Genomic DNA, 24,888 nt, shown 5'->3' with positions numbered 1-24,888 from the left:
CATGCAGGATCTTGCCAAATGCCTCATTGTAGTCCATATAGATCACATGCACCGTTCTGTATTCATCAGTCCTCTTTAGACTTCTTCAAAAACTCAATAAACTTAGTGAGATATGATTTCTCATACACAAAGCCATGTTGACTATCCCTCTTCAGTCCTTTGCTTTCCAAATACACATAAATCCTGTCCCTCAGAATCCCCTCCAACAACATGCCTACCACTGATGTCATGCTCACCAGTTATAGTTCCCTGGCTTTTTCTTACAACCTTTCTTTAAAATGTGCACGATGTTAGCCAACCTCCAGTCTTCTGGCACCTCACTGAACAATGAACAAATCTCTCAACAAGGGGTCCAGCAATCACTTTGTTTCCCACAGAGTTCTAGGGTATACCTGATCAGGTCTCAGGGATTTATCCACCTTTACCCTGTTTAAGACATCCAGCATGTCCTCCTCTTAATATGGACACTTTTCAAGATATCGCTATTTATTTCTCCAAGTTCTCGTGGCTCCTTATCCTTCTTCACAGTAAACACTGATGCAAAATACTCTGTTCTGAACAGAGAACCTGAAACATTAACTCTGATTTCTCTCCACAGATACTGCCAGATCTGCTGAGCTTTTTCAGCAATTCTATTTTGTTTCTGATGCAAAATACTCATTTTGTATCTCACCCATCTCCTGTGGCTCCACACATAGGTAGCCTTACGAACTTTAAGAGGCCCTATTCTCTTCCTACGTTTTCTTTTGTCCTTAATATATTTGGATTCTCCCTAACACTATTTGCCAAAGCTATCTCATGTCACCTTTTTGCCCTCCTGATTTCCTTTTTAAGTATACTCATACTGACCTTATACTCTTCTAGAGATTCACTCAATCCCTGCTGTCTATACCTAGCATTTGCTTTCTTCTTTTTCTTGACCAGAACACAATTTCTCTAGTCATCCAGCATTCCCCTTCACTCTTATAGGAACATACTCTCTCTGGACTCTGATCTTCTTTTTGAAGGCTTCCCAATTTCCAGCCATTCCTTTGCCTGTTTATATCCACCACTAAGATATATAACTGTCTTCTGTGAAAAAGGTGTCAACCTGGTGAAGCTACCAAACGGGGCTACTTGCATGTCAAACAGCATACACAGCAAGTGATAGACAGAGCTAAGAGGTCTCACAACAAAGATTAGATCTATGCTCTGCAAATCTGTCAAACCACGTTGTGAATGGTGGTGGCCAATTAAACAACTCAATGGAGGAGGAGGCTCCACAAATATCCCCAGCCTCAAATGATGGCAGAACCCAGAACATCAGTGCAAAAGATAAGGTTGAAGCATTCACAGCAATCTTCAGCCAGAAACACTGAGTGGATGATTCATCTTGGTCTCTTCCAGTGTCCCCACCAATTCAGATGCCAGACTTCAGCCAATTCAATTCACTCCATGTGATATTATGAAACGGTTGGTGACGCTGGATACTCCACAAGGTCAGAAGTGGGGATGTTCACTGATTGCTGCACAATGTTCAGCACTATTTGCAACTCCTCAGATATCAAAACAGTGCATATTCAAATGAAACAAGATCTGGGCAATATCCAGGCTTGAACTGACAAGTGGCAAATAACAGTCATGCCACAATTGCCAAATGGACAGACTTTGGGGAGTCAGGAGGTGAGTTACTCGCAGTATTCCTAGCCTCTGACGACCTCACACAACTGGGTGTGACAAATGTCTCGATTAGAGTGATGTTGGAAAAGCTCAGCAGGTCAGGCAGCATCCGAGGAGCAGGAAAATCGACATTTCGGGCAAAAGTCCTTCATCAGAAATAGAGGGCTTTTCCTCGAAACATCGATTTTCCTGCTCCTCGGATGCTGCCTGACCTGCTGTGCTTTTCTAGCACCACTGTAATCTCGACTCTGGTTTCCAGCATCTGCAGTCCTTGTTTTTACCTGGGTATGACAAATGCCAGGCAATGACCATCATCAATAACAGACAATCTAAACACCACCCCTTGACATTCAATGGTATTACCATCATCGAATCCCCCATGATCAACATCCTGGGGAGGGGGGGCTTACCATTGAACAGAAACTCAACTGGACTCACCACATAAACACAATGTGTACAAGAGGAAGTCAGAGGCTCGGAATATTTTGAGTAACTCGCCTCCTGACTCACCAAAGCCTGTCCATCTTTTACAAACCATAAATCAGGAGCGTGATGCATTATTCACCACTTGCCTGGATGGGTGCAACTCCAACAACACTCAAGGAGCTCGACACCATTCAGGTTTGGCACCACATCCACAAGCATCCATTCCCTCCACCATCGACAGTCAGAAGCAGCAATAGTGTGTCCTATTTACAAGATGCACAGCAGAAATTCACCCAAGATCCTCAGACAGCACCTTCCAAACCCATGACTACTTTCATCAAGAAGGACAAGGGCAGCAGATACATGGGAACAACCTTAAGTTTCCCTCTAAGCCACTCATCATCCTGACTTGGAAATAATTGCAATTCCTTCCCTGTCACTGGGTCAAAATCTTGGAATTCCCTCCCAAATCATATTGTGTGGCAACCCACAGCAGGTGAACTGCAGTGGTTCAAGAAGGCAACTCACCACCACATTCTCAAGGGCAACTAGTGATAAGCAATAAGCACTGTCCAGCCAGCAATGCCCACATTCACAAACAAGCACACAGTCATATGCAACTTAAGACCAAGTACAAATTAGCTACATGCTGTTAATACTTTTAACAATTCAGGAACACATGAAAACCTCATAGGAAACATAACTCTGGAAATCTCTTCTCAGAAACAGTCATTCAATTTGATTCACCAAATTCATCTTGTGATGTTAGTTCCCTTTCAGGAACTAACTGGTTTGTACAACAAATCCAAATCCAAATCCTAAAGAGAAAGATGCGCAACACTCAAATATAGTGTACCACTAAGGACGTTCATTCTCTGGTGTTGCACAGACCTCTATTTAAAAGAGATAAATCCGAATTAGAAATATTAGAGGTCACATTTCAATTTATATAACAATCGCCTGAACTGACCTGATTTTGATTTTTCTGCTCAGTTTTTTTCATTCCAGTTTTGGAACATGGACGCTGTACTGTGGAGATTTTAGGAAGCGCTTTAGAAGCACAGCTTAGAGTCCTAAATTGAAGAATGCAGCAGAAACTTCATTTAGAATAAATTTGCATTACAGACTATTTCAAGACTATTCTCTAATTTAAATACCTACACTAAAAATATTACATCTGTATGCACCTCTTGTCTACATAAAGTACTTCCTGTTGTGACACTTCTGCTATACTCTTTTATTAAGGTTTTTCATTATAATTTCCAAATCTAGATTTATATAAATTATATGTATATACATTTTCATGACAATTGTGCTGCCATAATCACTGACTTTCTGATTCCACAGCCGTAGCTAAGTAGCAGAGAGGAGGGTATCAGAAGGATTTCATGTGGTAAGAAAAATCCCAGCAAAAGATGCTGCAATTTACCTAATGGTGCCAGAGGAGCACAAAATACAACATTTTACACTTGTCCTCCTATTGATTGCCAATATGCTTCAGCCTGGCAGGGAAGCTACGGTGGGAATGTTAAAATGCTACTTTGACCCTAGTTAAAATGAATCAACATTAGAAGCTAGAAATTAGCACTTATGAGATTCCTGCCCAAGCCCAGCAGCCATTTCTCTGCCTTCCAAAATCAGACCATCATCTGAGTAACAAGTATTGAACAACCTATGGTGCCTTGAAAGTAAATGCAGCATCTTGTTAATGTCTGTATTATAACAAGTTACAAAAAAGTCATGTTTAAAAAGTAAATACCTTTAAGAAAGTATTTTACTAGCTATTTCACCTTGTGTGCATGTTCTAATTCTTATTACATTTAGTGGAATTTACTTTTAAAAAATAAATATTTTTGTTTTTGCTTTTTATTTTCTGTATTGCTGCTTATGAAAGCAAATCCAGACACAATCTTCCATTAAAGAATGCTTCAATTAACTGAACATTGAGAGGTGAATATCTTGCCACAGAGAGAGGTTGCTGGGGTCAGTGATTCATGATTTAATAACTCATTGCTAACTTTACTTCAGAGTGACCATCATCCATTGAGTGGCATGTTCAGCACAGAGATAGTGAATAAAAAGTTTCTCTATATCTTATTCCATCCTAGGAAATTAAGGTGATATTTAAAATTAGAAAATAAGTTAATAAGTTAAGAAAATTCACTTTTACATGGTGTTGGATATAACATTTCTTTTTGATGTTATATTTGGATTATTTATTTTTACCTCTTTAATTTACCTCCACTCCGTGATTGCAATTTTGAATTTTCTAAAAGCAAAATAAAGAAAGTTAAGTTAAAACAATCAGCAATCTTTTCATTTAAGCACATTGGAATGATTAAACAAATAAAATTTGTGTTGCAGACGTTTCGTCCCCTGTCTAGGTGACATCCTCAGTGCTTGGGAGCCTCCTGTGAAGCGCTTCTGTGATGTTTCCTCCGGCATTTATAGTGATTTGTACCTGCCGCTTCCGGTTGTCAGTTCCAGCTGTCCGCTGCAGTGGCTGGTATGTTGGGTCCAGGTCGATGTGCTTATTGATTGAATCAGTGGATGAGTGCCATGATGTTGAGTGCCATGAGTGCCTGGCTGTTCTCTCCAGGGAATTCCTAGAGCCACTGCAGCGGATAGCTGGAACTGACAAACGGAAGCGGCAGATACAAATCACTATAAATGCCGGAGGAAACATCACAGAAGCGCTTCACAGGAGGCTCCCAAGCACTGAGGATGTCACCTTGACAGGGGACGAAACGTCTGCAATACAAATACCTAGCTCCGCGAACAGAGCCACAACAACGAGCACCCGAGTTACAAATCTTCTCCCAAACTTTGAAAACAAATAAAAGGTGGAAAGTATTATAAAACTGGGCCAATTGTGGAGAAAAACTTCAAATTTTCCACAACCCCTTTAGGCAATTATTCAGATCAGATTAACCCAGAATGGATTACAGAATACCCACTTTCTGTGCAAACTAATCTCCTAATTGCCATCTCACCCAAAAGAGATCCAACATTTTCTTGAAGGATTCTGCAAATAAGCATTCATCATACAAAATGTTCCTATTGCCCAAATAGAATCATAGAGATGTATAGCCTGGAAGCAGACTCTTCGGTCCAATTCGTCCATACCAACTAGATAACCTAGTCCCACCTGCCAGCACTTGGCCCATATCCCTCCAAACCCTTCCTATTCATACACCCATCCAGATGCCTTTTAAATGTTGCAATTGTACCAGCCTCCACCACTTCCTCCGGCAGCTCACTCCATACACGCACCACCCTCCACATGAAAATGTTGCCCTATAGGTCCCTTTTAAATCTCTCCCCTCTCACCCTCAACCTGTGCCCTCTAGTTCTGGACTCCCCCACTCCAGCGAAAAGACTTTGTCTATTTACTCTATCCATGCCCCTAAACCTCTGTAAAAGATCACCTCTCAAGCCTCCGACGCTCCAGGGAAAACAGCCCCATCCTATTCGGCCTCTCCCTATAGCTCAAACCCTCCAACCTTGGCAATATCCTTGTAAATCTTTCATGAATCCTTTCAAGTTTCACAACATCCTTCCTACAGCTGGGAGATCAGAATTGTACACAATATTCCAAAAGTGGCTAATCAATGTCCTGTATAACCGCAACATGACCTTGCAATTCCTATAGTCAATGCTCTGACCTATAAAACAAAGCATACTAAATGCTTCCTTCACTATCCTGTACCTGAGACTCCACTTTCAAAGAACTATGAATCTGCACTCCAAGGTCTCTTTGTTCAGCAACAATACCCAGGACCTTACCATTAAGTGTATAAGTCCAGCCCTGATTTTCCTTTTCAAAATGCAACACCTCACATTTATCTAAGTTAAATACTATCTGCCACTCCTTAGCCCATTGGCCTATCTGATCAGGAGCTTGTTGTACTCTGAGTTAACCTTCTTCACTGTCCACTACATCTCCAAATTTTGATGTCATCTGTAAGATTACTAATTATACCTCCTACATTCACATCTAAATAATTTTTATAAATGAAGAAAAACAGTGGACCCAGCACCAATCCTTGTGTCAAAGGCCTCCAGTCTGAAAAGCAACCCTTCACCAGCACCCTCTGTCTTCTACATCTGTGGAAATAATAGTTTAACATCCAACCCAATCTTGCCCTTATATAAAAGCATGAAGTGCTGGAGAAACTTGGCAAGTCTGACAACCTCTGAAGAGAGAAAGAGAATCAACATTTACATTGCAATCTGACAGCTTTGGAACTGGAAAGGGATTTTTAGATGTTGGCGACAAAGAGGGGAGGATGAGAAGTGGGTGAGAGTGCCCTGACCAAAACCCAAAGGGAGTGTTAATAGTGGTAAAGAAGCAATAAACATGTAAACTAGATGCAAAAGACAGGTGTGATAAGGAGAAAATGGATTCACTCAGTGAAACATCAAGACGTAAACAAGACATGGCCAGGGAAAGACAAGGAAAATAGGACCGAGAACATGCTCTGAAGTTGCCGAACTCAGTACTGAGTCCTGAAGGCTGTAAAGCACCCAAGCAGAAAGTGCTATGTTGCTGCTCCAGTTTTCATTGAGGTTCCTTGGGAACACTTTACTGGCACCAAGATGGAAATTAAGAATGAGAGCAAGTTTGCCTTTACCTACCTTGTAAAAATAATCATTGTTACAACCTAAAAGTGGTTGTAGGAAAATTTCCAGATTTTCTCCACAAATAGCTTAGGTGCTTAAGTTGAAAACCCAACTGAACTAATTGGTTCTCACAATCTCAAAGTAGTGCCTTCCTTATTTTAAAAGCTTTGCTCAAATTATGCAAAGCCTTACTTTTCATATGTATGTTTAAGTATGATCAAGTATGTAGCCATGGTGTTTTAGATTGAAACTTGTGCCCTTTTTTTGAAACACTATCTTCATTATGCAAAGACATCAATAATTTTACAATTTTTACACAGAGTTTCCAGAAAATCTCACGACTACCTTAAATGTATAAAAAAAACTGCAAGTCAAATTTCTAATATCCAAAAGAGTATAAATAAAATTTAGGGAATACATGCGTCACAGTCAATATGATTAGATATATCCATTATATTTTCTTCATTAATTAATACATTTCAAACCTCTGTCTCTTTCAAAAACATGGATTCAACATTGATATTTGACAACAGGTGTGACACTGGTGAATTTAAATTCTTCAGTCCAAGGATGGCCGGTTAGCAAGGTTAGAGTTCATGGAATACAGGGAGAACTAAGCATTTGGATACAGAACTGGCTCAAAGGTAGAAGACAGAGGATGGTGGTGGAGGGTTGTTTTTCAGACTGGAGGCCAGTGACCAGTGGAGTGCCACAAGGATCGGTACTGGGTCACTGTTCATTTATAAAAATGATTTGGATGTGAGCATAAGAGGTATAGTTAGTACGATTGCAGATGACACCAAAATTGGAGGTGTAGTGGACACAAAAAAGGTTACCTCAGATTACAATGGGATCTTGATGAGATGGGCCAATTGGCTGAGAAGTGGCAGATGGAGTTTAATTTAGATAAATGAAATGTGCTGCATTTGGGAAAACACATCTTAGCAGGACTTATACACTTTATGGTAAGGTCCTCGGGAGTGTTGCTGAATAAAGAGACCTTGAAGTGCAGGTTCATAGATCCTTGAAAGTGGAGTTGCAGGTAGATAAGATAGTGAAGGAGGTGTTTGGTATGCTTTCCTTTATTGGTCAGAGTATTGAGTACAGGAGTTGGGAGGTCATGTTGCGGATGTACAGGACATTGGTTAGGCAACTGTTGGAATATTGCATGCAATTCTGATCTCCTTCCTATCGGAAAGATGTTGTGAAACCTGAAGGGTTCAGAAAAGATTTTCAAGGATATTGCCAGGGTTGGATGATTTGAGCTATAGGGAGAGGTTGAATAGCTAGGGCTGTTTTCCCTGGAGCGTCAGATGCTGAGGGTTGACCTTATAGAGTTGTATAAAATCATGAGGGTAATGGATAGGATAAACAGACAAAGTCTTTTCCCTGGGTGGAGAGTCCAGAACCTGAGGGCATATGTTTAGGGTCAGAGGGGAAAGATATAAAAGAGACCTAAGGGGCAACCTTTTCACGCAGAGGGTGGTACGTGTATGGAATGAGCTGCCAGAGGAAGTGGTGGAGGCCAGTACAACTGCAACATTTAAGAGGCATCTGGATGGGTATATGAATAGGAAGGGTTTGGAGGGATATGGGCCAGGTGTTGGCAGGTGGGACTAGATTGGGTGGGATATCTGGTGAGCATGGACGAGTTGGACTGAAGGGTCTGTTTCTGTGCCGTACATCTCTATGACTCTATGATGTGTAAAGAAGCTAATTTTCTCAGATGTCATAGTACTTATCAACTGATGGAATAACTTTCTTCAGTATGGAGCATTTTCTACTCATATTTCTGAAAGAAGAATGATTTTTCAGAACAGGAGGTAATATTTGTATTGAATTTTATTTTTTTTAAATGTTGTGGCACTGCTTGACAAAGTAATAGTGTTCTGATATATATGTGCTACAGATAGTGAGAGCGAGAATGAGTCTAAAAACAGATAGTCAGTTCTTCTATAAAGCGATGGTTGCGTTCTTCTACAACCCTGCATTATAGAAAAATCATGCTTTAGAAATAGCGCTTAAAGTGCTGGCTGTAATCACATTACAGCCAACACAAATTTTAAAAGTTTGCACTGTAGTAACAGCATCCCCAATTGTTACAGCGAATCCGTATTGACGAAACACATGTTATAACAGAATGTATACATTTTTTAGGCAACTGCTAGCCCTCTTGTCAATATAAAATCAAAGCTGAATTTTAAAGCCAATTATTTATTTACTTGTAGTTTTCTGATATATTAATTCCTTATACATGTTATAACAGAATGTATACATTTTTTAGGCAACTGCTAGCCCTCTGGTGGCCCGGTGACCCGGTGGTTAGCACTGGTACCTCGCAGCGCCAGAGACCCGGGTTCAATTCCCGCCTCAGGCGACTGACTGTGTGGAGTTTGCACGTTCTCCCCGTGTCTGCGTGGGTTTCCTCCGGGTGCTCCGGTTTCCTCCCACAGTCCAAAGATGTGCAGGTCAGGTGAATTGGCCATGCTAAATTGTCCGTAGTGTTAGGTAAGGGGTAAATGTAAATGTAGGGGTAGGGGTGGGTTACGCTTCGGCGGGTCGGTGTGGACTTGTTGGGCCGAAGGGCCTGTTTCCACACTATAAAGTAATCTAATCTAATCTCTTGTCAATATAAAATCAAAGCTGAATTTTAAAGCCAATTATTTATTTACTTGTAGTTTTCTGATATATTAATTCCTTATACAGGGTAAATACTTCTTAACACCTATGCTCCACAGGAAGAGAGATGCAAACACAGAGGGGAGCGAATCGCAGATAATAAGGAAATGTGGCTGAAATTACCAAATAATTTGTTTCTGTCTTCACTATAGAGGATACAAAAATATTCAAGTAACAGCGGGAACTCAAGAGAGGAATCTAATAAAAATTTTAGCACGGCTGTATTGATTGCTCAGGTGATTCACTATAAGAATTAGGACATCTTTTTGAGGTTATACAAAATATTGGTGAGGCCACTTTTGGAGTAATTGTGTACAGTTCTGGTCGACCTGCTATAAGAAGGAGATTATTAAATTGGAGAGGGTTCAGAAAAAAAATTACCAGGATGTTGCTGGGACCGGAGAGTTTAAGTTATAAGGAGGGCTAGATAGGGTGGGAGTTTTTTAAAACTGGTGCATAAGGTTGAGGGGTGAGTTTATGGAGGTTTATAAAATCATGAGGGGCATAGATAAGGTGAAGAGCAAAGATATTATCCCCAGGCTGGAAGACTTCAAAACTAGGGGGCATATCTTTAAGGTGAGAAGAGGAAGATTTAAAAAAGGGAAGTAAGGGCCAACTTTTTCATACAGAGAATGGTTAGTATTTAGAATGGATAGCCAGAAGTGGTGGATGCAGGTACAGTTACAACATTTAAAAGACATTTAGACATGAATAGGAAAGGTTTCGAGGAATAAGGGTAAAAACGGAGGGAAGGGAGACCATATCTTGAAACCATGTGCAGTTTTGATTTCCTGATTTAAAAATGAATGTAAATGCATTGGTGGCTTTTCAGAGGTGATGATGCTAGATTGGACAGACTGGTCATATTTCCACTCAAGTTAGGGAGCTGGAGCTGGTGCTGGATGAACTTTGAATCATTCAGAAGGCTGAGGGGGCGATAGAAAGAAGTTATAGGGAGGTAGTTGCACATAAGTTATCGGGTAAAGATAGCTGCGTGACCATCAGGAAAGGGAAATGGAACCGGCAGATAGTGCAGCGATTCCCTGTGGTTATTCCCATCAATAATAAGTATACCGCTTTGGATACTATTTTTCTTTGAGGGAGTACTAGGGTAAAGCCACAGCGACCAGGTCTTTGCCACTGAGCCTGGCTCTATGGGGAGAATAGGAGAATGATAGTAAGAGGAGATTCTGTGGTTGCGAATGAGACCTCCAGATGGTATGTGGCCTCCTGGGTGCCAGGGATGTCTCGGATCGAGTCTACAGGATTCTTAAAGGGTAGGGTGAGCAGCCAGAAGATGCGGTACACATCGGTACCAATGACATAGCTAGGAAAAAGGAAGTGGACTTGAAAAGTGAATATAGGAAGTTAGGTTGGAAGCTAAAAGGCAGGACAAGCAGAGTCGCAATCTCAGGACTGCTATTGGTTCCATGGGCTAATAAGGCTAGGAACGGAGAGCAAGTGCAGCTGAACACATGGCTGCAGAGCTGGTGTAGGAAGGAGATATGTGAATCATTGGGATACCTTCTGGGGAAGACGGGACCTTTACAAGGAGGATGGGTTGCATCTGAACTGGAAGGCACCAGTATCCTGGGCCGGAGGTTTGGTATAGCTCTTTGGGAGGGTTTAAACTAGTTTGGCAGGGGGATGGGAACAAGAGTCACAGATCTGAGAGTCGGGTAGCTGGTGAACAGGCAGACACAGCATGCAAAGAGTCTGTGAGGAAGGACAGACAGTTGATAGGGCAAAGTTGCAGTTAGTGTGAAGGGCTGAAGTATGTCTATTTTAATGCAGGAAATATCAGGGATAAGGGTGATGAACTTAGAGCATGGATCAGTACTTGGAGCCAAGATATTGTGGCTACTATGGAGACTTAGATATCACAGAGCAGGAATGGATGCTGGATGGTCCAAAGGAATAGGGAGGGAGGTAAAAAAAGGTGTGGGAGTAGCATTGTTAATCAGAGATAATGTCACAGCTGCAGAAAAGGGGGGGGGTCATTGAGGAGGGTTTGTCTACAGAGTCAGTATGGGTGTAAGTCAGAAATAGCAAAGGATCTGTCACTTTATTGGGAGTTTTCTATAGACCCCCCCAATAGCAAGAGAAATATGGAGGACCAGATTGTGAGGTAGATTTTGGAAATGTGCAGAAGTAGCAGGGTTGTTGCCATGGGTGACTTCAACTTCCCTAATATTGGATGGAACCTTCTTAGTGCAAATAGTTTGGATAGAGTAGATTTTGTCAGGTGTGTTCAGAAAGGATTCCTGACTCAGTATGTAGATGGGAGGCCATATTGGATTTGGTGCTTGGCAATGAACCAGGTCAGGTGTCAGATCTTTTGGTGGGAGCTCATTTCGGTGATAGTGATCACAACATCCTGACCTTTACTATAGTGATGCAGAGGCATAGAAGCAGAAGGTATGGGAAAGTATTTAATTGGGGGAAGGGGAATTACAATGCTATTTGGAAGGAACTGTGGAGCAAAAATTGGGAACAGATATTCTCAGGGAAAGTATTTAATTGGGGGAAGAGGAATTACAATGCTGTTCGGCAGGAACTGTGGAGCAAAAATTGGGAACAGATATTCTCAGGGAAATGTACGATAGAAATGTGGAGGTTGTTTAAGGAGCACTTGCTGTGAGTGCTGGATAGGTTTGTCCCACTGAGGCAAGGAAGGGATGGTAGGGTGAAGGAACCTTGGATGACAAGAGATGTGGAACATCTAGTCAAGAGGAAGAAGGAAGCTTACTTAAGGTTGAGGAAGCAAGAATCAGACACTGCTATAGTGGGTTACAAGGTAGCTAGGAAGGAACTAAATAATGGACTTAGGAGAGCTAGAAGGGGGCATGAAAAAACCTTGGTGGGTAGGATTAAGGCAAATCCCAGGCGTTCTACATGTTAGGAATAAGAGGGTGGCCAGACTGAGGGTAGGGCCGATCAGAGATAGTGGAAGGAACCTGTGCCTAGAGTTGGAGAGAAAGGGAAAGTCCTTAATGAATACTTTGCTTCAGTATTTACTAGTGAGAAGGACCTTATCGTTTATGAGGACAGCATAGAACAGGCTGATATGCTTGAACAGGTTGACGTTAAGGACGATGATGTGCTGGAAATTTTGAAAAGAAATTAGGATAGATACGTTCCTGGGCCAGACGGGATATACCCAAGGTTACTATGGGAAGCAAGAGAGAGTTTGCTGCGCATTTGGCAACGAACTTTGCATCCTCACTGTCCACTGAAGTAGTACCAGATGATTAGAGGGTGGCAAATGTTATTCCCTTGTTCAAGAAAGGGAATAGGGATAACTCTGGGAATTAGAGACAAGTCTGTGTTCCATTGGTGGTGGGCAAATTATTGGAGAGAAGTCTGAGACACAGGATTTATGATTACTTGTGAGGGACAAATCATGCCTCTCAAGCCTTCTTGAATTCTTTGAGGACAAAACACATTGATGAAGGTAGAGCAGTGGATGTGGCGTACATGAATTTAAGCAACGTGTTTGATAAGGTGCTCCATGGTATGTAAGGAGGTGCTCATTCAGAATGTAAGGAGGCATGGGATATAGGGAAAGTTGGCTGAGTGAATACAGAATTGCCCACAGAAGACAGAGGGTGGTAGTAGATGGAGAGTATTCAGCTCATTGAACAGTTCCACAAGGATCTGTTCTGGCAGCTCTGCTCTTTGTGATTTGTATAAATGACTTGCAAGAGGAAGTGGAAGGGTGGTTTAGTAAATTTGCCGATGATACGAAGATTGGTGGAGTTGTGGATAGTGTGGAAGGCTGCTGTAGGTTGCAATGGGAATTGACAGGATGCAAAACTAGGCTGAGACATGGCAGATGGAGTTCAACCTGGAAAAGCTTGAAGTGATTCATTTTGGAAGATCAAATTTGAATGCAGATTACAGGGTTAAAGGCAGGAGGCTTGGCAGCGTGGATGAAAAGAGGAATCTTGGGATCCACATTCACAGATCCTTCAAAGTTACCCAAGTTGATAAGGTTGTTAAGAAGGCGTATGTGTGTTGGCTTTCGTTAGCAGGGGGATTGAGGTTATGCTGCAGCTCTATAAAGCCCTGGTTAGACCACACTTGGAATATAGTGTTCAGTTCTGGTCACCTCATTACAGGAATTATGTGAAAGCTTTAGAGAGGGTGCAGATGAGATTGACCAGAATGCTGCCTGGACTAGATGGCATGTCTTATGAAGAAAGGTTGAGGGAGCTAGGGCTTTTCTCATTGGAGTGAAGGAGGAGGAGAGGTGACTTGATAGAAGTGTACAAGATGAGGAGAGGCATAGATAAGAGTGAATAGTCAGAGACTTTCGTCCCCAGGATGGAAATGGCTTTCACAAGGGGGCATAATTTTAAAGGTGACTGGAGGAATGTTGAGGGGAGATGTCAGAGGTAGGTTCTTTACACAGAGTGGTGGGTGTGTGGATTGTACTGCGTAGAAGAGTCAGATACATTAGGGACATTTAAGCGACTCTTGGATAGGCACATGGATGATAGTAAAATGAAGGGTACATCTGTTAGTTTGATCTTACAGTAGGATAAAAGGTCTGCACAACATCAAGGGCCGAAGGGCCTGTACTGTGCTGTACTCTTCTGTGTTCTGTGTTCTTAAGTTTAGAAATTTCTAGGGTGACTTGATTGAAGGAATGTACAAGATCCAGAATGGTCTTGAAAAAGGTGAGCGTACAAAGGATAGTTCTTCTCCACTCCAGAGTTGAAAAATGTGGGGCTGGAAAAACACAGCAGGCCAGGCAGCATCCAAGGAGCAGGAGAATCGGTGTTTCAGGTATAAGCCCTTCTTCAGGAAGTTGATTCTCCTGCTCCTCAGATGCTGCCTGGCCTGCTGTGTTTTTCCAGCCCCATGTTTTTCAACTCTGGTCTCCAGCATCTGCAGTCCTCACTTTCTCCTCCTTCTCCACTCCAGACCTAAGAGGCAGTGTTTTAAAATTTTGAGATGGAGATTAGAAATTATATCTGCAAGAGTGGTGTGAGAGAGTGTGTCTGTGTGAGAGTTTAGCATTTTTCCAAGACAAAAGGTGGTTAGATTCTGGAATAGACAGAGGAAATCAAGAGTTATTGGGGTAGTTGGGAATATGAAATTTGAAACACAAACAAATTAGTCACAATGTTATTGAATGGTAGAGTCTATTTCTGCTTCCAGTTCATATAAAATATGGTAATTTTACATGCATACCAAAGTACTCTTTGGAATTTTGACTTTGCTGGATAGAATGAATTAACTCTCTATATGCAGTTTTCATTTCAACAATCTGGGACTATGTTATACTTACCATCATCTGCTGTTTTTTTAGTTAATTTTGGATACCGTTGAAATTTGACGTAATAGTAGCTTTCATACTCCATTAGGATAGTCTCCAGGTCAATATTATCACAAACTTCAAAACGTCGTAATCCTAGACTAGTTTCTTGTTCCAGAGTGTTTGCTGTATCTATATAACTATTCACATACACAGGATAGAAATGTAAAGTAAATCTCAATTGATTATATTATTCAAATAAATGTAACACTCAAAGACATTGACAGAACTGTACTATCCAAAAAGAACATTTAGAAAAAGAAAAACAAAACATTAAAAAAAAACTCAAGATTATTCCAACTACTAACAGAAACTGAGTCGAAAAGTGTGGTGCTGAAAAAGCACAGCCAATCAGGCAGCATCTGAGGAGCAGGAGAGTCGACGATTTGAGCATAAGCTCTTCATCAGGAATGAGTAGGCAACTCAAAAGGGCTGAGAGATAAGTGGGAGGGGGGTGAGGCGGGGGGAAGGCGGCTGGGAATGCAATAGGTAGATGAAGGTGGGGGTGATGGTGATAGGTCGGAGCAGAGGGTGGAGTGGATAGCTAAATTGCCCATAGTGTTAGGTGAAGGGGTAAATGTGGGGGAATGGGTCTGGGTGGGTTGCTTTTCGGAGGGTCGGTGTGGACTTGTTGGGCTAAAGGGCCTGTTTCCACACTGTAAGTAATCTAATCTAAAAAAAAGAGGACAGTGCCAAGTTAGAGGGTGGATCTAGGATAAGGTTGGGGCAGGGGAAGTAAGGAAACTGGTGAAATCAACACTGATCCTGCATGGTTGGATGGTGATGAGGTTGGTTCCAAGGTAGAAGGTGAGCCGTTCTTCTGCCAGAGATTGGGTGGCTAGAGTTTGGCGGTGGCCCAGGACTTGCATGTCCTTGGCAGACTGGAAGTGTTCGGCCACAGGGTGTGGGGTGATTGGTGCGTGTGTCCCAGAGATGCTCTCTTAATGGTCCGCAAGTTGGAGTCCTGTCTCCCTAGTGTAGGGGAGACCACATCAAGAGCAACGGACACAACAGATGACGTGTATGAAAGTACAGGTAAGTCTCTGTCAGATGTGGAAGGATCCTTTGGGGCCACACCTCTGTCCTCAATTCCGTCAAAGCCCCAAAGGATCTTTCCACACTTCAACTCCCCCTCCCACTCTGCCAAGGACATGCAAGTCCTGGGCCTCCTCCACCACCAAACTCCACCTTAGGGCCTTCTAACAACATGGGATCAATGTTGATTTCACCAGTTTCCTCATTTCCCCTGCCCCCACCTTATCCCAGCTACAACCCTCCAACTCGGCACCGCCCTCTTGAACTGTTCTACTTGTCTATCTTCCTTCCCATCTATCCGCGTCACCTATCGCTATCACTCCTCACTTTCATCTATCTATCGCATTACCGGCTAGTTTCCCCCCAGCCCACTCCCTCCCCATTTATCTCTCAGCCCCCTTGGACCCCTCCCATTCCTGATGAAGAGCTTATGCTCGAACGTCAACTCCCCTGCTCCTTGGATGCTGCCTGACCGGTTGTGCTTTTCCAACACCACACTTCTCGACTCTGATCTCCAGCTTCTAATGTCCGCACTGTCTTCTACTAACAGAAACTTTAAAACGTCCTCTCCATAACATTTGGGACAAAAACGGTATTGAAACTTGAGTATCTTGTGCAGTTCTAGTCACATCATTACAAAATCGCACCAGGAAGGAGAAGAGGAGGTTACAAAGATAGTGCCAGGGCTGAAAAGTGCAGCTAACAGGAAAGATTGGATAGGCTGGGTTTGTTCTTCTTGGTACAAAAGGAAGCTGACCTCCCCACTTACGTTCGGGACACCACCCATGCCCTCCACCTGCTCCATGATTTTCGCTTCCCCGGTCCCCAACACCTTATTTTCACCATGGACATCCAGTCCCTGTACACCTCCATCCCCCATCACGAAGGACTCAAAGCCCTCCGCTTCTTTCTTTCCCGCCATACCGACCAGTACCCTTCCACTGACACCCTCCTTCGACTGACTGAACTGGTCCTCACCCTGAACAACTTCTCTTTCCAATCCTCCCACTTCCCCCAAACGAAAGGAGTAGCCATGGGCACCCGCATAGGCCCCAGCTATGCCTGCCTCTTTGTAGGATATGTGGAACAGTCCATCTTCCGCAACTACACCTTTTCCTCCGCTACATCGATGACTGTATCGGCGCCGCCTCGTGCTCCCACAAGGAGGTGGAACAGTTCATCCACTTCACCAACACCTTCCACCCCGACCTCAAATTCACCTGGACAGTCTCAGATTCCTCCCTCCCCTTCCTCGACCTATCTATTTCTACCTCAGGCGACCGAATCAACACGGACATCTACTACAAACCGACCGACACCCACAGCTACCTGGACTACACCTCCTCCCATCCTGCCCCCTGTAAAAACGCCATCCCATTCTCCCAACTCCTTCGACTCCGCCGCATCTGCTCCCAGGAGGACCAGTTCCAAAAAATCACATCCCAGATGGCCTCCTTCTTCAAGGACCGCAATTTCCCCCCCGACGTGGTCGACGATGCCCCCCACCGCATCTCTTCCACTTCCCGATCCTCCGCCCTTGAACCCCGCCCCTCCAACCGCCAACAGGACAGAACCCCACTGGTCCTCACCTACCACCCCACCAATCTCCATGTACAGCGCATCACCCGCCGTCACTTCCGCCACCTCCAAACAGACCCCAGCACCAAGGATATATTTCCCTCCCCACCCCTATCAGCTTTCCGTAGAGACCACTCCCCCCGCGACCCCCTTGTCAGATCCACACCCCCCACCGACCCAACCTCCACTCCCGGCACCTTCCCCTGCAACCGCAGGAGGTGCAACACTTGCGCCCACACCTCCCCCCTCACTTCTCTCCAAGGCCCCAAAGGAAAATTCCATATCCGCCACAGATTCACCTGCACCTCCACCCACATCATCTACTGCATCCGCTGCAGCCGGTGTGGCCTCCTCTATATTGGGGAGACAGGCCGCCTACTTGCGGAGCGATTCAGAGAGCACCTCTGGGCTAACCTGCAATCTTCTTCCCGACCTCTCCGCCCCCACCCCAGTCTGGCCTATCACCCTCACCTTGACCTCTTTCCACCTATCACATTTCCGACGCCCCTCCCCCAAGTCCCTCCTCCCTACCTTTTATCTTAGCCTGCTGGACAAACTTTCCTCATTCCTGAAGAAGGGCTTATGCCCGAAACGTCGATTCTCCTGTTCCCTGGATGCTGCCTGACCTGCTGCGCTTTTCCAGCAACACATTTTCAACTCTGATCTCCAGCATCTGCAGACCTCACTTTCTCCACAAAAGGAGGCTGAGCAGACACTTGATAGAGAGGTGTAAAATTGTGAGGGGATTGGAAAGATTGGATGGGAAAGGTCTATCCATCTTACGGGAGGAATCAATCATTACGGGAGGGGTCATTGACATAAACTGAATGATAGAAATATTAAAAGGGAAGTTGACAAAAAAAAACTTTTCATCAGAGGGGGAGACACATCTGGAAATCATTGCCAGAAATGGTAACAGAAACAGATACACTCAGGTAATTTAAAACATGTCTGGATCCGCACCTCAAGTGCTGTATACTGCAGGAGTACAGACCAAATAACTGGAAAGTGAGATTAGATTGAGTGTTCATTTTTGAGCTCACCCACAGTTGATGGGTCAAGTGGCCTATTTCTGTTCTGTAAACTTTCCATGATTCTATAAAGTGTTTCTATAAAACGGACTGCTTTTTCTAGTATATGGATACAATGAGTGACGAAGTGCTAGTAGACAATGAACATAATTGTTTGCAACCTTTGGAGCAGCAAAGTGTAAAACAAGAGAGTAAAACAAAGAACTGCAGATGCTAAAGGTCTGAAACAAAAATATACATTGCTGTAGAAACTCAGAAAGCAGAGCTAACATTTCAAGTCCAGTGACTCTTCTTCAGATCAGGCAGGATAGTCAGCATAGCTTTGTGCGCGGAAAATCATGTCTTATGAACTTGACTGAGTTTTTTGAAGAAGTAATGAAGAGGATTGATGAGCGGTGGACATGATCTATATGAACTTCAGTAAGGCGTTCGACAAGGTTCCAGATGGTAGACTGGTTAGCAAGGTTAGATCTCATAGAATACAGACAGAATTAGTCATTTGGATATAGAATCGGCTCGAAGGTAGAAGACAGAGGGTGGTGGTGAAGGGTTGCTTTTCAGACTGGAAGCCTGTGATCAGTGGAATGCCACAAGGATCAGTGCTGGGTCCACTACTTTTTGTCAAGTACATAAATGATTTGGATGTGAAAATAGGAGGTACAGTTAGTAAGTTTGCAGATGATACCAAAATTGGAGCTGTAGAAGACAGCGAAGAAAGTTACCTCAGAGTACAATGGGATATTGATCAGATGGGCCAATGGGCTGAGGAGTGGCAGACAGGGTTGAATTTAGATGAATGTGAGGTGCTACATTTTGGAAAAGAAAATCAGAGCAGAACTTATACACTTAATGGTAAGGCCCTGGGGTGTGTTGCTGAACAAAGGGACCTTGGGGTGCAGGTTCATAGCTTCTTGAAAGTGGAGTCGCAGGTGAATAGGATAGCGAAGAAAGTGTTTGGTATATGCTTTCCTTTATTGGTCAGAGCATTGAATAGAGGAGTTGGGAGGTCATGTTGAAGCTGTACTGGACATTGGTTAGGCCACTTTTTGAATATTGCGTGCAGTTCTGGTCTCCTACCAAATTGGAAGGATGTTGTTAAACTTGAAAGGGTTCAGAAAAGATTTACAAGGATGTTGCCAGGGTTGGAGGTTTTGAGCTATAGGGAGAGGCTGAACAGGCTGGGGCTGTTTTCCCTGGAGCATCGGAAGCTGAGGGGTGACCTTAGAGGTTTATAAAATCATGAGGGGGACGGATAGGATAAATAGACAAGGTCCTCTTCCCTGGGGTGGAGGAGTCCAGAACTAGAGGGCATAGGTTTAGGATAAGAGGGGAAAGATTTAAAAAAGGGGCCTAAGTGGCAACTGTTTCATGCAGAGGGTGGTGCGTGTATGGAATGAGCTGCCAGATGAAGTGGTGAAGGCTGGTGCAATTAAAGCATTTAAAAGGCATCTGGAAGGGTATATGAATAGGAAGCATTTAGAGGGATTATGGGCCAGTTGCTAGCAAATGGGACTAGATTAGGTTAGGATATCTGATCGGCATGGATGAGTTGGATGAAGGGTCAGTTTCCGTGGTGTACATCTCTATGACAATGACAGTGTTACTCCAGGTTTTTAATGGGGGGTTTTCTGGCAAACTTTTGAGTCACAGAGCTGTACAGCATGGAAACAGACTCTTCAGACCAACTCATCGCCTGCTGACCAGATATCCTAAATTAATCTAGTCACATTTGCCAGCATTTGGCTCTTAGCCCACTAAACCCTTCCTGTTCATATATCATCCAGATGCCTTTTAAATGTTGTAATTGTACCAGCCTCCACCACTTCAAGCAACTCATTCCATTCACGCACCATCCTCTGTGTGAAAATGCTTCCCTTTAGGTCCCTTTTACCTTTCACCTTAAACCTATTCCCTAAGCATTGGACTCCCCTATTCTGGGGAAAAGACCTTGGCTATTCACCCTATCCATGCTATGAAAGCTCAGTAAAAGATTAAACAGGATGCAAAGGTTGTGAACAGCCTACTTCAATCAGACAATGTCTGGAGATAGAGATGGAGTTAGTAAATAGGAACAAATTTTGTGGTGAGGAGCAAAGGCAAAGAACTTAATTTGCTACAGACACTCTTAGAGTTGAAGACTGCAAGATATGACACGGGAACAACAATGAACAGACTTGGCAAGAAATTATTTTCATCAGATGTTAGATTTGAGGGGGTAAAGAAAGCAGAGAAAATTGGTTTAGTGAAAAAAAATGAAGTCCGCAGTGAGCAGACAGTCAAAAATGTACTTTTCTCTGAGTGATTTACTCACCCTTCTTCAGTTAAGTAGTGCAAAATTAGAATCAAAAGATTCTTACGCCGGGCTTCTGATCGAATTTCATCCTATAAATAAGAGACGGATTTATAGTATTGTTAATGTATTGGCAAGTATACCATATAACCACTGAATTAGCATTGATTACAAAATATTTTGGATATCAAAAATCTGTCAGCTGAATCCCAGAGCTGACTCCACAGAATTTGGGAAAATTCCGTCAAAGTGTCAATTTCAGGGGTTTTTATGGAAGGTTTCTCTCTGTAAACTCTACCAAGTTTTCCCACGCAATTTTACTGTGAGGACCCCATTAAGTATGCACCACATCCCCATGGCGCCTATGTCACACTAGCTTGTGCTCACCAGCAGTGGGTGCACTCACTGCCGCCAGGACCTTCAAGATTTCTCAGTGCCATTTTTAAAGCCCAGCTGTGCACCACTGCAATTGCTACAAACCAGAAATAGTTGAAATTTGTGAGGATTTGCTTCAGAGGGGTGTTGACTGGTACCCGGAAGTACTGGTAGGCCAGGTTGTAGACAGAGGGCCAACTTATTTCCTCAGGACTGTCAGAGTAGACCACAGCATCAGACCCTGCTAGTCTGATCTGAAGTTACCATCCAGTTCAGTGCAACATCCACAATCTAGAGGAATGGCAATCCATGCAAAAAGATAAATGACCTTCTGAACTCCAAGATAAGTGGCATGATCTTCTTTCTGCAACCACACACTGACTCCAACTCTGCCACTACACACTCCTCTCCAAGGCTCATGGTCTACCACTCCCACTACTGCATGTTGCATCTTTCATGAACTGCCCTCACCCACCCCAGTTTCCCAGACTACTTATCATTCCTGCACTCCGTGCTTCCTATTCACTTGGAAAAATGGTGAGGTTTCTCTCAACCTGCACCAACCATAAACAGCTGTGCCAGCCATATATATCTCAATCAATCCTTGCCCTTGTTTCATCCCAGGAGAAAGCAGCCATGGGTTAAGACAGGTAGTCAGGTGCCCGCGTGGTGTCTGCCCACCACTATAAGGTATAAATGCTTACCAAATGAGAGGACCACAACCGATCATGTGATGATGCCAAGAAAGATTTAATACCAAGCAGTGCGCTATTCTGCTCTCCCATTATCACTGTGAATGTATGGTTAACATGCCCAAGTTTCTATCCCTATTTTGCAACTCATTTCATCTTTTGTTTTCTGCAAGCACGAGCAACATCCACATAACCTCCACCATGAAGAGACCACCTCCCCCCCCCTTCCCCCGGACACATCTCCTCATGCACTTATGAGGAAGATGACAGACCTTTCAGATCTGCAAATCATCGCTTTACCCATTGGTAGTCAGCACACAAAATCAACAAGGATATGAGAGACCTTGACCTAATTTCAGGTGCCCCTTCCTTGTAAGGGGCCAGGGTGGTGTCAATAGGCACCCAGATAGAAGAGAAACTGCACATAAGCACCTCGGCCTCCACCTCACCCCACACCCAAGAGGTCTCCCCTCAGGACACTCCAGACATGTCCAGTCCATCTACCTCCAAACCTCAACCTCGTGGAAATTCAGCATATGAGGTGAAGCCTTCATTTGGCCAGGACTAAAAATTGTCTGAGCCACCTAGTCACAAAAGAGGAAAAGCAAAGAAGGAACAAACTGATAAGCTGCATTTAAGGTTGGGAATTAAACAGCGGTTGCTTGCCTCTATAGTAAAAATATGTTTACAGTCGTCTTCACCTATCTGACTTCTATTGAAAGTGGTTGCCAAAGAAGTCACGTCTGGATTACTACAGTTGATGATGCTGTATTGCCAGATGATAAAAGGTAACATTCCTTCTGGTGTACATTCTCATTTTCCAACTTGGTCCAATGCTGCAGCTTCCACAAATCCTCACTGTCCTCCATGTACACTTGTTTTGACCTTCAGCAGTTGCCTCATTTCCAATATTCCTCACAGTCCAGAGCACAGTATGTAAGGATTATATGAAGCCGTAAGTCTGTATTGTACTACAGTAAACCACCAGATTTGAGAAAGCATGGGAATGTCATGTTGAGGAGACATGTTACAGTCATCAATGGCTCCAATTGAAGTTGTTGTTGCATTGTATATAGGGTGAGCTTCATAACATGATGCTCTGACCATTACCTCTGTAGAAACTTTAGCACCCAGTACCTAGAATGCTGTAGTAGATGATAAAACTATTCCCATTCAGTGACATTGATCCCTACTGACCTAGAGGGCATTCCATTGAAGATGGAATGTCTGGAAGTCTCCTGCACTTATACAGCCATACAGCATGGAAACAGACTATTCAGTCCAATTCGTCCATGCTATGTTTCCCCAAGTTAAATGGGCCCATATATTCCTATTCATGTACCTACCCAAATTTCTCTGCTTCAGGATGGCACCCTTTTGCTGGAACCTTTGCATTAGGCTGATCCTAGGCTTCCAGGTGCATGTGTTCCTCAACAACTTCTGCTCCAAGTGTAGTGACTGCACAGACAACAACAGATTCTGTGTCTAAATTCACTGTCAATGGTTTGAATAAGTCATATGAGGAGTATCAGAAACAAGGCAGTAAGCAGTCACATCACAAATAAATATTTAAACAAGATCCTCAAAACATTGAGGCATCTGAGAAGGAGGGCAATGATTTGCCTCTACGTTTGCACAGCAGATCTGCTGTATGCTGTACAAGCCATGTTGCAAATATGGGGCGATTAAAATAAACCTTCTGATCCCAACCCCACATTATCCAAGAAGGGCAGTATTGTATATAAGATAATAGTGTGAACATTTTGTAGTCCAAGTTGTGGGGTAAGCTGGTCCTGGATCTGTACAGGCTGAGAGATCTTGGAATGTGTTTGTTTATTGTTGAATGTAGATGAAACTTTACAGCTCGCCAGAAACTACCTCTGTTTCACAGTCATTACTATGGATAACTTGTAATGATCAATGATATAGTCAAGGGTGCTGGTGGCGTAGGTGTTTAGTTGACACAGGTGGTGTCTGCATGAGGCCTCTCTGCAGAATTTTGTGAATACAGATTTAATTAACCTGCACTCAGTGCCTAGCTAATGCAAGTGCCCTTTGAAAGGCCTCAGATTGCTCACAGAACCCAGACCCTCAGAGGGAAAAAAAGCCTTACTCTATCCATTCTGGCTTGTAGGCAGTAGCCATTTTACATTTCCATTTCGGTTCAGATGAGGATAGAAAACAACTCATTTGGAACGAGTTCACAGAAGCATTATGGTGCAGAAGGTGGCCATTTGGCCCATCCTGCCTGCATTGGCTCTATTACTTTAGTCTCAGTCCATCAATCTAGGTGACCCCCAAACTTTCATGTTCCTTTTGTGTCTTGCACTCAATTCCATCAGATTTAAGCCTCTCCATGTTCCCACCTAACTTACGTCTCCCTACTTTATCTTGAGCCTAGATCTGGCAAATGGAACTAGGTTAGGTTAGGATGTCTGGTCAGCATGGATGAATTGGACCGAAGGGTTTGTTTCTGTGCTGTACATCTCTATGACTCTACAGCTCAGTTATGCTAAACATTATGATACACCATTCTCCCTCCCCATTCAAAGCCAATCAATGCCCTTCCAGTGCCCTCCCATGATCTATCCTTCTATTAGCTCCCAACCTCAAGTTGGGTTACCCCTTTTCACAATTATTAATTCCTCTGCATACCAGCATGTCCAATCCTCACAACAGATTTAGCGGCCCTGGATAAATCTCAACTTTCAATGAGCAGACCGTGACTCCAACATCTCTCATCCTCCTCTCCCATCCACCAAACAACTCTACCCCTAGCTGATGACAGACCTTTTGATTTAACTGAAGACTATTCCTCTTACTCTCTGATCAGGGTCATTTGGTTGAGGCCCATTCAATACATTCATTATATAAGTTGCTCGCACATATTGCTGATGTGGCATTGACATAACACAGGGCTAAACATCAACAAGTCCATCCCCATTGACTGACCATTGCTGGTAAACACTACAGAATGCCTGGATTTGTATTTGTACTAAAAAGGCAAGCTAAGACATAAAGTAGTGTGAGCCATGTTCTGAATGAGGCAGCAGTGTGCAATAACGAAAAAATGTAGAGATGCTGTGACATCCAAGTAGGCACAAAATAAGTAAGCAAGTGAGCTTAGAGTCCTGAGATGCACTCTGCTCCAATCCATGAGATGTGTGCATATCCCTG

At 43.3% G+C, this 24,888-nt stretch overlaps 1 protein-coding gene across 10 annotated transcripts in view; it reads right to left on the bottom strand.

Annotated features, from left to right (window-relative positions):
- The window catches only part of katnal2 (katanin p60 subunit A-like 2), a 140,762-nt gene that overhangs the window by 103,792 nt on the left and 12,082 nt on the right, over positions 1 to 24,888 (bottom strand). For all 10 annotated transcript variants that reach the window (XM_043716068.1, XM_043715566.1, XM_043715483.1 and 7 more), the window contains 4 exons: positions 20,666 to 20,736; positions 14,684 to 14,850; positions 4,312 to 4,354; positions 3,056 to 3,158 (listed from right to left, as the gene is read on the bottom strand). In XM_043716068.1, the coding sequence (XP_043572003.1) occupies positions 3,056 to 3,158; positions 4,312 to 4,354; positions 14,684 to 14,756 (219 nt within the window). In that variant the 5' untranslated portion in view covers positions 14,757 to 14,850; positions 20,666 to 20,736. The remainder of the gene's footprint in view (positions 1 to 3,055; positions 3,159 to 4,311; positions 4,355 to 14,683; positions 14,851 to 20,665; positions 20,737 to 24,888) is intronic.

This window comes from Chiloscyllium plagiosum, chromosome 1 (assembly GCF_004010195.1).
Source record: "Chiloscyllium plagiosum isolate BGI_BamShark_2017 chromosome 1, ASM401019v2, whole genome shotgun sequence".
In the NCBI taxonomy this organism is placed as follows: domain Eukaryota; kingdom Metazoa; phylum Chordata; class Chondrichthyes; order Orectolobiformes; family Hemiscylliidae; genus Chiloscyllium; species Chiloscyllium plagiosum.
This window is presented reverse-complemented; position numbering and strand designations above follow the sequence as displayed.